General features: G+C 31.9%; 1 protein-coding gene across 1 annotated transcript in view; it reads right to left on the bottom strand.

Moving 5' to 3' along the window:
* Positions 1–14420, bottom strand: part of LOC132165200 (probable protein phosphatase 2C 49) — a 21879-nt gene that overhangs the window by 703 nt on the left and 6756 nt on the right. The window contains exons 8-9 of the mRNA XM_059575687.1: positions 2765–2837; positions 2604–2657 (exon numbers count right to left, since the gene is read on the bottom strand). Of these exons, the coding sequence (XP_059431670.1) occupies positions 2604–2657; positions 2765–2837 (127 nt within the window). The remainder of the gene's footprint in view (positions 1–2603; positions 2658–2764; positions 2838–14420) is intronic.

Raw genomic sequence — 14420 nt, 5'->3', positions numbered from 1 at the left:
CAAACAAAAGAGAGATTAATATAATAGAACTTCTTTAAAGGCTTGAATGCCAAAATGGGAGGCCCCAGTGAGGAGAATATATAAGGAAATGAAATAGTTAAAGGAAAACATATATATGTGCTGCAGCAATCAATCAGAGTAAACAGTAAAAATGTATGACTAGTTAGGGACATACCGACTATGTGATAAGCAATCATTCAAAAATATAACACAACAATTATGTGATAAGCAATCATCTAAGAAATATGACATTTGGTGAAATAGACAATTTCCATATTAGTAAAAACAAAAACAAAAAAAAAAAACAAAAAAAAATATCTTATTTTAAGTATCTAACTAATAAATATGCTTAAGAGACTGTACAATATCTTTGTATCTTCTTCATCGATCACGAAACAAATGAAAAGAAAATAATTGGTTTCGTTTGGTAAATCTTTTTAGAGCGTGTTTTCTATTTTCTTGTGACTTAACATAAAAGAGAATTTAGTTTTCAATATTTTATGTTTTTAGTTATTTGTTAATGTTTTTTTTTTTTGGTAAGAAAAACCAAAAAAGAAAAAGAAAAAGAAGTGCTAATTAATTTGTGTGGCCAAACGAGTCCAATGGGCGCATGGTGCAGTTGGCTAAACAAATCAACTGGTTAATAGTGAACATAGCATACAAAAACACCAAAAATGGGGAACATTCAAATTAACTTAAGATAGGCATTGTTTCCCGTTAAGATAAACAATTTAATTAATTTTCATATTTTTAGCCTTATACGAAATATTCTCTTTATTTCCCTACTTTGCACTACAACTTCAATTTTGAGACCACAGTTTCATGCAATAAGACAATCCCATGTGAGATGGCGCTCAGACATGTGCTTGGATAATTCGAGTAAACAGGGTTATAATTGTGTGGGCACGTACTCAAACGGATGGGCCCAAACAAACGCTCACATAAAATGCCCTAAGCAATGCAATAGAGCAATTTTATTGTACGAGTTCAACTTTATTAACCAACACCGTTAATTGGAAAATGTGTAAAAAAGAAGAATAAGGACATATCAATAGGGAATTGAATACTTGTCCATAAAATTAGCCCATGCTTCAATGTAGGCTTTCAATCTCTAAACAATAAGGACGAGGCACAATCAAAGCCATTAACTCTCAGAGCACTAAGGTGAAATCAACTTTCTCATCGAACTGTTGCGGGTAGCCGCTCTATGATCTTGCAAAATTAGGCACAATCAATTACAAAATACAAAGATATAAGTAAAAACAAATAATATAAATTGTGATGGGCTTTTTTTCTTTTTTCTTTTTTTCTAATTCCTATGGTTATGAGCTTTTTGTAATATTTTATGTACAATTCACAAGTTTTGCCAGTTATCTAAAAGTGTAATGCTATATAGTAGATTCTCATACGACTGACATACAACTATGATAATGTGACAGTAAATATCAGTCTTTCAATCAACAATGACTTGTAAAAATAAAAATCAATAGTTGATATTCTGTCACATCATCATAGTTGCATGTCAGTCATATGAAAGTCTACTAAAAATAATTTATCTATCCAAAATGTGTATGATATGACTTAACATAAACAATAAATGTATTCACTTAGAAGAGAGATATGTTATTCGTTAGACTCTCATACGAGTGTCATTATGTGCCATACAACTATAGTAATGTGATCGTAAAAATCAGCCATTAATTTTCTCATGTTATATGCCCCCGTTTATCCAAAGGTTGACTTTTACTGCCACATCATCATAGTTGTATATATAGGAGTATAGTATGTGAGTCTACTAAATATCTTTATTCTTTGGCAAAATAATAATCTACTTAATCTCAACAATCCCTCTCTCAACGTGACGCTCTCGCGAATCGAACTCTTGACCACCATTTGTTGGATCGCGCTTTGGACTATCTCATCTTAAATCCAATCAGTGTCCAGTGAGGGAAGCCAAAGCTTTTTATGGCATTCAAAATCACACCCCACAAGAAATGTTCTAAGAGTCATCTACTTTAGCAGAGCGACATTATTGCACTTCAACAATATCATTAGTCTTCTTTTTAACACGCTTCCAATAAATGGTACTGCTTAATAAAGTTAAACTTGTGCAATAAGGTTGTTCTACTGCACTCTGTAGGGCGGTTTATGTGATTTTTTGTTCGGGTCCATCCATTTGGATACATGTCCATTTGGATACATGTCTATACAATTGTGTCCCCATTTACTCAAATTATAGAAGCACCTGTCCAAGTGCCCTCCCGATCACATGGAGTAATTTTGGTCCCAAAATTGATGTTGTAGTGTAGAGTAGGGAAAGAAAGAATATTCCACATAAGTCCCAACACAATAGCATAAAAGGATCTTTTTAGGTTATATAGAAGTAACCTTTATTACAAGCAAACTTGGCAAGGAAACTAGTTCCCACAAACCACGTTCAGGGAAACTAGTTTTCAACCAAATGTTATACGAAAAGTTAAGCAATAGGCACATAGCACAAGGGAAATTGCCTAGTTTTTATTCACTAATATTATTCGAGAATTATGGAAATGATGAATCTGCCCACAGATGTAATCCACCAAATACTACTTGTTCTTGCCAACCATATTTTCATTGGGGCCAGTAGATGACGTGCTAGATTTGTACTGTTGCAACAACTGCAAAATGAACAACAAACAAACCAACATATAACTTATTTAATCCAAATGAAGTAAGAAAATTCTTTGTGTTTGTATGTGCGTGTGACAGAGAGCGAGAGAGAAACCTCTAGATAGGGTTCCAGATTTTTCTTCAGAGTGTGAAACGCTTGTTTTAAGTTTGGAAATCCAGCCTTACATCTGTTTATATATTCATGAACAAGTCAATAATTTCTCATAATGCTTTACCGATGTAAAGTATGTGCAATATTAGTTGTCTCTTTCCAAAATTTTCTATGAGTTAATCTCACTCCTATAACTGTATGACTTATGCTTGAGAGGTGTTATTTCAACCTTGCATTGAACATAATCATTAACTTTTGAGTAATGGTATTTAATATACTGTTATACTACCATCATACAACTAGGATGCCGTGACAATGAAAATTAACAATTTTTTTTCACAAATGTTGATTAATGATTGATTTTCGTGCCACGTCATCAATTAAGTTATATAACAGTTGTGTGTGTGTATATATATATATATATATTAGTTACTAACTAACATTAAACTTAAATTTTAGTCTAAAATCATATTTGAGAAGGAAATATAAGCAGATAAAACTATATATATTTTGTATACTAAATTATTAAGGGCTGGAAAAAAACATTTCAAGTTGGGTAATTATAAACATTACCCCTCCGTGTCGCCTTTCATGCAACCATCCATTATTTTATTGACTTCATTAGTGACCTTATTAGCACCAAAGCTGTAAATAAAAATAATATTTGAATTAATAATTGTGAGAGAAGAAAATAGAAGATACTAAAAAATAAGAGGGATTATTTCTAGTTTTTTCTTCAATTTATATGTTATTTGTTGAGGGACGTGTTATTTTTTCATGTAAGTACCTGGCGCTGGTGCCTTTTAATTTAATAAGACACCTTTCTAGATTACGAAGATCGAGGGGGTTTGCCTCCCTATGAACACAAATGAAAGCCCAAGATTATTATTGATATTATTAGATTGCTATTTATAAAATAAATAAAAAATAAATAAGAATAAAAATAAAATAAAATAATGAAAATTTGATGAGAATAGAAAAATTAAGTATGTTTAATTGAAAGAGAACCAATTTCATATTATGCCACTCACAAGCTTTTTTTTATGGCATCTATATCGTTTGGCGTCTCACTCAAATACAAATTGGCAATTGTCATAAGAAAGTTTGGATTGTTTTCATCCTCCATCTCCTCCACTGTAGTGAACATGTCATTAAGGATTTCCTGCAATAACCCACATTGTACGTAACATATTTGGATAACTTAACAAGATCATTATGTCATCATTTAACTTTAAACGACAATAAAAGGAAAGTAAATTTACGTTGTTTTCTGTTTAAATGACTACAAATGGCATAATTTCATCTTAGTTTTATGTAGATGACGAGAATGATATTTTAAACAACAAAATTCAGGGATGAAACGACGAGAATAAAATGCTTCTCGTTGTTTACATAGAAATGACGAGAATGGGATATATGAAAACGAAATTGGTCTCAATCAAACAGCAATCCCCTCTCTCTCTCTCTCTCTCTCTCTCTCTCTTCTCAAGAGTCCAGCCACCTTGACGCCGCCACCCAATATTTGTCTAATTAACGTCTAATGATTTTCATGAATTCGGTCCTTAAACATTCAAAGCAAATAATTATACGGTAAACAATAAGGCAAGGAAATGTAAAACTGTAGAATAGATTGAAAGTTATATATCCAACAAATCGTCCGACTAAACCACCCATTAAAAGAAATTGTCTAAGCTAGTTAAGGAGTATTAATTAATTATGAGACGTAGCCAGAAAATAATAACAAGCCTATCCCCTATTCATAAGGTCGAAAAGGAGGAACAAAAAGCCTATATTAATATTGAAGATGAAGGGAAAACCAATTAATATCAACATTTTCTTTTTCTTTTTTGAAAAAAGAAAAACAACAAAAAAAAGAGAAAAACCGCATTAAAGAGGGATTGCTTCATGGTGGCAATCTGTTGTTCCAATGACTTCTGATCCATTCTCGCAAACAAAAGAGATTAATATAATAGAACTTCTTTAAAGGCTTGAATGACAAAATGGGAAGCCCCAATGAGGAGAATATATAGGGAGATGAAATAGTTAAAGGAAAACATATATATGTGCTGCAGCAATCAATCAGAGCAAACACTAAAAATGTATGAGTAGTTAGGACATACCGACTATGTGATATGCAATCATCCAAAAATATAACACAACAATTATGTGATAAGCAGTCATCGAAGAAATATGACATTTGGTGAAATAGACAATTGCCATATTCGTAAAAACAAAAAATAAATAAAAAATCTTATTTTAAGTATCTAACTAATAAATATTCTTAAGAGACTGTATAATATCTTTGTATCTTCTTCATCGATCACGAAACAAATGAAAAGGAAATACTTGGTTTCGTTTGGTAAAACTTTTAAAGCGTGTTTTTTATTTTCTTGTGACTTAATATAAAGGAGAATTTAGTTTTAAATATTTTATGTTTTTAGTTATTTGTTAATGCTTTTGTTTATTTTTTCTTATGAAAAAAAAAAATAGTGCTAATTAATTTGTATAGCCAAACGAGTCCAATTGGCCCATGGTGTAGTTGGCTAAACTAATCAAAGGATCAATAGTGAACATAGCAGACAAAAACACCAAAAATGGGGAACATCCAAATTAACTTAAGATAGGCATCGTTTCCCGTTAGTAAACAATTTAATTAATTTTCATATTTTTAGCCTTATACGAAATATTCTCTTTATTTCCCTACTTTGCAGTTTGCACTACAACTTCAATTTTGAGACCAAAATTTGATGCAATAGGACAATCCCATGTGAAAGGGTGCTCAGACATGTGATTGGATAATTCGAGTAAATGGGGCTATCTGGCTTCTATGCGGTAGTGAAAACTACCGCATAGTAGCTGTTATGCAAAACGGCACAGTTTTGCATAACAGTTTATGCAAAACTGTGCCGTTTTGCATGGAGTCAAGTGCTGTTTTAAAAGTCCTCACGCCGTTAGAAATTAAACGTCAGACTTAAAACCAACTTTCTTCTTAAAAAAAGAAGAAGAAGAAAGAAGCCTTGGTGGTTGAGAAACATGGATTTGTCACTTCAAATCTTGCAGATCCAATGAGAGAAAGCTGACATTGGTGGCTGAGAAACATGGATTTGGGTTCACATAGAGAAGGCTGTTCCTCTGAAGAACCTCACGAGCTCTCTCTGTATATTTGATTTCGATGTCCTCCAATTCTTTCGCCTCCAAGGCTCCGACAAGCAAGGCAACCGCGTAGTTAAAATGGGATTTTTTCGATGTCCTCCAATGTTTTATATGTTGATTAATGGGATTTTTTTTTCCGTAGTTGAAATTGCTTGTCTATTATTTTGAGCAATTTGAGCTATTTTGGCATCTGGGTGTTTATGTTTGGTGCTTTTGACTGATTAATTAGTCAAAAGGGTGTGTTTATGTTTGAGCTATTTTGGCGTCTGGGTGTTTATGTTTTTTTCCGTAGTTGAAATTCAATGTTTTATGGTTATTGTTTAATGGAAGTTTGGTGCTTTTCACTGATTAATTAGTCAAAAGAGCTTGCCTGATTTGGGTTTTTTTGGGGATTTTTAATTCATCTGTGTGCAAAAAGTTGTTGAATTTCCACTGTTGTTATTTTTTTTTTTTAGGAATCTTCATGGTCGTTTTTTTTTTTTTTTGCAAGTTTCTTCATCCTTTGGGACTTTCCTCTCTCTTGTGCAGCAGCTATGTGTGTTTAAGTCTGATGTTATCGCTTGTGCAGCAGCTGAGTTTAAGTCTGGCGTTTGGTTTCTAACGGCGTGAGGAGTTTTAAAACAGTACTTGGACTCCATGCAAAACGACACAGTATTGTAGGGACTGTTATGCAAAACTATGCCGTTTTGCATAACAGCTTCTATGCGGTAGTTTTCACTGCCGCATAGAAGCCGGATCCATATTTGATTGCATGGACACTTACTCAAACAGATGGTCCCAAACAAACACTCACATAAAATGCCTTTTGGCAGTGCAATAGAGCAATTTTATTGAACGAGTTCAACTTTATTAACCAACACCGTTAATTGGGAATTGTGTAAAAAAGAAGAATAAGGACATATCCATAGGGAATACTTGTCCATAAAATTAGCCCATGCTTTAATGTAGACGTCAAAGTCGTTAACTCTCAGAGCATTAAGGTGAAATCAACTTTCTCATCGAACTGTTGTGGGTAGCTGCTCTATGATCTTGCAAAATTAGCCACAATCAATTACAAAATACCGAGATATAAATAAAAACAAATAATATAATTTGTGATAGGCTTTTGTTTTTCTAATTCCTATGGTTATGAGATATTTTATATACAGTTCACAAGTTTTGCCAGTTATCCAAAAGTGTAATGCTATATAGTAGATTTTCATACAACTGACATACAACTATGATAATGTGACAGTAAATATCAGTCTTTCGATCAACAATGGCTTATAAAAATAAAAATCAATAGTTGATATTCTGCCACATCATCATTATTGTATGTCAGTCGTATGAAAGTCTACTAAATATAATTTATCTATTCAAAATGTGTATGACATGACTTAACGTAAACAATAAATGTATTCACTTAGAAGAGAGATATGTTATTTGGTAGACTCACATAAGAGTGTCATTATGTGCCATACAACTATAGTAATGTGGTTGTAAAAATCAGTCAAATGTTGACTTTTATTGCCACATCATCATAGTTGTATAGGAGTATAGTATGCGAGTCTACTAAATATCTTTATTCTTTAGAAAAATAATAACCTACTTAATCTCAACAATCCTTCCCTCAACGTGACGCTCTCGCGAATCGAAGTCTTGACCACCATTTGTTGGAATGTGCTTTGGACTAATTAGTGTCTAGTGAGGGAAGCCAAAGCTTTTTATGGCATTCAAAATCACACCCCCACATGAGATATTCTAAGAGTCATCTACTTTAGTAGAGCGACATTGTTGCACTTCAACAATATTCTTAGTCTTCTTTTTAACACGTTTCCAATAAATGGTACTGGTTAATAAAGTTAAACTTGTGCAATAAGGTTGTTCTACTGCACTGTGTAGGGCGGTTTATGTGATTTTTTGTTCGGGTCCTTCCATTTGGATACGTGTCTATACAATCGTGTCCCCATTTACTCAAATTGTAGAAGCACCTGTCCAAGTGCCCTCCCGATCACATGGAGTAATTTTGGTCCCAAAATTGATGTTGTAGTGTAGAGTAGGGAAAGAACGAATATTCCACATAAGTCCCAACACAATAGCATAAAAGGATCTTTTTAGGTTATATAGAAGTAACCTTTATTACAAACAAACTTGGCAAGGAAACTAGTTCCCACAAACCACGTTGGGGGAAACTAGTTTTCAACCAAATGTTATAAGAAAAGTTGAGCAATAGGCACAAAGAACAAGGGAAATTGCCTAGTTTTTATTCACTATTATTCGAGAATTATGGAAATGATGAATTTGCACACAGATGTAATCCACCAAATACTACTTGTTCTTGCCAACCATATTTTTATTGGGGCCAGTAGATGACGTGCTAGATTTGTACAGTTGCAACAACTGCAAAATGAACAACAAACCAACATATAACTTATTCCAAATGAAGTAAGAAAATTCTTTGTGTTTGTATGTGCATGTGTCAAAGAGCGAGAGAGAAAAACCTCTAGATAGGGTTCCAGATTTTTCTTCAGAGTGTAAAACGCTTGTTTTAGGTTCGGAAATCCAGCCTTACATCTGTTTATATATTTATGAACAAGTCAATAATTTCTTATAATGCTTTAACATTTGTATTGATGAAAGTATGTGCAATATTAGTTGTATCTTTCCAAAATTTTCTGAGTTAATCTCACTCCTATAACTGTATGACTTATGCTTGAGAGGTGTAACTTCAATCTCGCATTGAACATAATCATTAACTTTTGAGTAATAGTATTTAGTATATTGTTATACTACTATCATATAACTGGGATGCCGTAACAATAAAAATCAACAATTTGTTTTTACAAATGCTGATTTAATGATTAATTTTCGTGCCACATCATCAATTAAGTTATATAACAGTCGCGTATATATATATATATATATATAACACTAAACTTAAATTTTAGTCTAAAATCATATTTGAGAAGGAAATATAAGCAGATAAAACTATATATATTTTGTATACTAAATTATTAAGGGCTGGAAAAAAAAAACTCAAGTTGGGTAATTATAAACATTACCCCTCCGTGTCGCCTTTCATGCAACCATCTAGTATTTTATCGACTTCATTAGTGACCTTATTAGCACCAAAGCTGTAAATAAAAATAATATTTGAATTAATAATTGTGAGACAAGAAAATAGAAGATACTAAAAAATAAAAGGGATTATTTCTAGCTTTTCCTTCAATTTATATGTTATTTGTTGAGAGATGGATTATTTTTTCATGCAAGTACCTGACGCTGGTGCCTTTTAATTTAATAAGACACCTTTCTAGATTACGAAGATCGAAGGGGTTTGCCTCCCTATGAACACAAATGAAAGCCCAATATTATTATAGATATTATTAGATTGCTATTTATAAAATAAATAAAAAATAAATAAGAATAAAAATAAAATAAAATAATGAAAATTTTATGAATAGAAAAATTAAGTATGTTTAATTGAAAGAGAACCAATTTCATATTATGCCACTCACAAGCTTTTTTTTATGTCATCTATATCCTTTGGCGTCTCACTCAAATACAAATTGGCTATTGTCATAAGAAAGTTTGGATTGTTTTCATCCTCCATCTCCTCCACTGTAGTGAACATGTCATTAAGGATTTCCTGCAATAACCCACATTGTACGTAACATATTTGGATAACTTAATTAACAAGATCATTATGTCATCATTTAACTTTAAACAACAACAAAAGTAAAGTAAATTTGCGTTGTTTTCTGTTTAAATGACTACAAATGGCATAATTTCATCGTAGTTTTTTGTAGATGACGCGAATGATATTTTAAACAACAAAATTCGGGGATGAAACGACGAGAATAAGAATGCTTCTCGTTGTTTACATAGAAATGACGAGAATGGGATATATGAAAACGAAATAGGTCTCAATCAAACAGCAAGCCTCTCTCTCTCTTCGAACGAGCCAAGCCACCTTGACGCCGCCACCCAATATTTGTCTAATTAACGTCTAATGATTTTCATGAATTCGGTCCTTAAACATTCAAAGCAAATAATTATGCGGTAAACAATAAGGCAAGGAAATGTAAAACTGTAGATTAGATTGAAAGTTATATATCCAACAAATCGTCCGACTAACCACCCATTAATAGAAATTGTCTACGTTAAGGAGTATTAATTAATTATAAGACGTAGCCAGAAAATAATAACAAGCATATCCCCTATTCATAAGGTAGAAAAGGAGGAACAAAAAGCCTATGTTAATATTGAAGATGAAGGGAAAACCAATTAATATCAACATATATTTTTTTTGAAAAAAGAAAAAAATAAAAGAGAAAAACCGCATTAAAGAGGGATTTCTTCATGGTGGCAATCTTTTGTTCCAATAACTTCTGATCCATTCTCGCAAACAAAAGAGATTAATATCATAGAACTTCTTTAAAGGCTTGAATGCCAAAATGGGAAGCGCCAATGAGGAGAATATATAGGGAGATGAAATAGTTAAAGGAAAACATATACAAGTACTGCAGCAATCAATCAGAGTAAACACTAAAAATGTATGACTAGCTAGCTAGGACATACCGACTATGTGATAAGCAATCATTCAAAAATATAACACAACAATTATGTGATAAACAGTCATCGAAGAAATATGACATTTGGTGAAATAGACAATTGCCACATTAGTAAAAACAAAAATTAAATTAAAAAAATCTTATTTTAAGTATCTAACTAATAAATATTCTTAAGAGACTGTACAATATCTTTGTATTTTCTTCATCAATCATGAAACAAATGAAAAGGAAATGATTGGTTTCGTTTGATAATACTTTTAAAGCATGTTTTTTATTTTCTCGTGACTTAATATAAAGGAGAATTTAGTTTTGAATATTTTATGTTATTAATTATTTGTTAATGCTTTTGTTTGTTTTTTCTTAGAAAAAAAAAGAAAAAAGAAAAAAAACAGTGCTAATATATTAATTTGTGTAGCCAAACGAGTCCAATGGGCCCATGGTGTAGTTGGCTAAACTAATCAAATGGTTAATAGTGAACATAGCAGACAAAAACACCAAAAATTGGGAACATCCAAATTAACTTAAGGTAGGCACAATCAATTACAAAATACAAAGATATAAATAAAAACAAATAATATAATTTGTGATAGGCTTTTGTTTTTCTAATTCCTATGGTTATGAGCTTTTTGTAATTTTTTATATACAGTTCACAAGTTTTGCCAATTATCCAAAAGTGTAATGCTATATAGTAGATTCTCATATTACTGACATATAACTATGATAATGTGACAGTAAATATTAGTCTTTTAATCAACAATGGCTTGTAAAAATAAAAAGCAATAGTTAATATTCTGCCACATCATCATAGTTGCATGTCAGTCATATGAAGGTCTACTAAATATAATTTCTCTATCCAAAATGTGAATGATATATATGATTTATCATAAACACTAAATGTATTCACTTAGGAAAGAGATATGCTATTTGGTACACTCTCATACGAGTGTCATTATGTGACATACAACTATAGTAATGTGGTAGTAAAAATCAGCCATTAATTTTCTCTTGTCATATGCCCCCGTTTATCCAAATGTTGACTTTTACTGCCACATCGTTATAGTTGTATAGGAGTAGTATGCAAATCTACTAAATATCTTTATTCTTTAGGAAAATAATAATTGTGCTCTACTTAATCTCAACAATCCATCCCTCAATGTGACGCTCTCATGAATCGAACTCATGACCACCATTTGTTGGATCGCGCTTTGGACTATCTCATCTTAAATCAAATTAGTGTTCAGTGAGGGAAGCCAAAGCCTTTTATGTCCTTCAAAATCACACCCTACAAGATATGTTATAAGAGTAATCTACTTGAACAGAGCGACATTGTTGAACTTCAACAATATCCTTATTCTTCTTTTTGACACATTTCCAATAAATGGTACTGGTTAATAAAGTTAAACTTGTGCAATAAGGCTGTTCAAATGCACTGTGTAGGGCGGTTTATGGAAGTGTTTCTTCGGGTCCATCCATTTGGATACGTGTCTATGCAATCATGTCCCCATTTACTCAAATTATAGAAGCACGTACCTGTCCAAGTGCCCTCCTGATCACATGGAGTAATTTTGGTCCCAACATTGATGTTGTAGTGTAGAGTAGAGAAAGAAAGAATATTCCACATAAGTCCCAACACAATAGCATAAAAGGATCTATTTAGGTTATATAGAAGTAACCTTTATTACAAACAAACTTGGAAAGGAAACTCGTTCTCACAAACAACGTTCGGGGAAACTAGTTTTCAACCAAATGTTATAAGCAAAGTTAAGCAATAGGCACATAGCACAAGGGAAATTGCCTAGTTTTTATTCACTATTATTCGAGAATTATGGAAATGATGAATTTGCACACAGATGTAATCCACCAAATCCTACTTGTTTTTGCCAACCATATTTTCATCAGGGCCACATAACATGCTACATTTGTACTGTTGCAACAACTGCAAAATGAACAACAAACAAACCAACATATAACTTATTTATTCCAAATTAAGTAAGAAAATTCTTTGTGTTTGTATGTGCGTATGTCAGAGAGAGAGAGAGAAAAACCTCTAGATAGGGTTCCAAATTTTTCTTCAAGAGTGTCAAATGCTTGTTTCAAGTTCAGAAAACCAGCCCTACATCTGTTTATATATTCATGAACACGTCAATACTTTCTTATAATTCTTTTGCATTTGTATCAATGTAAAGTATGAGCAATAGAAGTTGTATCGTTCCAAATTTTTCTATGAGTTAATCTCACTCCTATAACTGTATGACTTATGCTTGAGAGGTATTACTTCAATCTCGCATTGAGCCTAATCATTAACGTTTGAGTAATATTATTTAGTATATTGTTATACTGTTATCATAATTGAGATGCCATGACAATGAAAATCAACTATTTTTCTTTTCACAAATGCTGATTTAATAACGAATTTTTATGCCACATCATCAAGTTATAAAGCAGTCGCATATATATATATATATATATATATATATATATATATATATATATATATATATATATATTAATTACTAAATAACATTAATCTTAAATTTTAGTCTAAAATCACATATTTGAGAAGGAAATATAAGCAGATAAAACTATATATATTTTGTATACCAAATTATTAAGGGCCGGAAAAAAATGAAAATCAAACCATTTTTCTTTAGAGAATGTATAATATATGCTATTTAGCAGATAAAACTATATATGCTTCAGAGAATGTTTAATATCCTTTTTATATATCTTCTTTATCCATCATGCATGAAACAAATGAAAATATTTCTTATTCTAATGTGACATATTATTGTGAGTGCACTTCTGAGTGATATGTCCCACATTGAGAAAATATAAAAGAAAAGAGTGCTTAATATATCTAAATGGACCTTAGCCTATTAGCTTAGGCTTTTAGGCTAGAGTTGTGTTCAACTATGTATATTAATGTACTCTTGATAAAAACAAACTCCGTCAAGTTTAGAGTTGTATATCCATCCGCAACTCTTGACGTGAGACACTCTTGAAAATATAAAAAGACTCACAAGTGATCCACATTAAGCAAGTTAGAGCTCATTCGGGGTAAACAACGCATATCTTTCAATTTATCCCCATTGGGCAAAGGATGCTTAATTGGGTTTAATCTCTTACCGATATCACTTCACCAAAAGTTAAAATAAGGGCAAATTATATTTTGCTCTCTCAAGCTATCATCCCATTTGTACTCGTATTTTTATAATTTTGACTCACTTTAATTCGCTCCTACAAACTGTCATTTGATCCAAGTTACACACCCGGGTCTTATTGAACTGTTAAATGTGGTTGGAAAACATGTCATTTGCATGAGAGCAAGTTGCAATAAGTCAAAGTTTAAAGGTGTGAGTCAAAATATAATTTACCCAAAAATTAAACCTGATCAAAATTACTCAGCATTGCCCCTTTAATTTAGCATAAATGCTAAGCATTATCCATTTTTATATTTGTATACAATTAATTTCCTATAAACTTAGTCATGCAGAAAAAATATCATACACGCCAAAAAAAATAACTGGTTGGTGATCGGAGTTTGTTCATGAATCAATGCGCTCACCACAAGCTTCATCATTGCAACCAAAAATCTAACTATTACTCTGATGCATTAGCAAAAATGGGCTGCCACCAATCTTCTTGCTTTTAAATTATGATCCCGATTTGTTGTATTTTGATCTTTTCGGACATGCGTTTTCATGTCTATTTTCTCTTAAGTGTTTTTTCGAAGACCCGACCTCTTGGTACAAAAGAACAAACCAACACGAAACAGTCATACAATATGAAATGGAAGTTGCAGTCTACATCAGATAGAGAACAATATTTTTTTCCAAATACCAAAAGCAAAAAATAATGTTCCACAAGGAAATTAAACCTTGTAATTACTCCAAACAGATTACACATAAAAGAGAGTTTTTAAAGAAATAGCTAAGAAACCTTTATTACAGACA

The sequence above is a fragment of the Corylus avellana genome, chromosome ca11 (assembly GCF_901000735.1).
Source record: "Corylus avellana chromosome ca11, CavTom2PMs-1.0".
In the NCBI taxonomy this organism is placed as follows: domain Eukaryota; kingdom Viridiplantae; phylum Streptophyta; class Magnoliopsida; order Fagales; family Betulaceae; genus Corylus; species Corylus avellana.
This window is presented reverse-complemented; position numbering and strand designations above follow the sequence as displayed.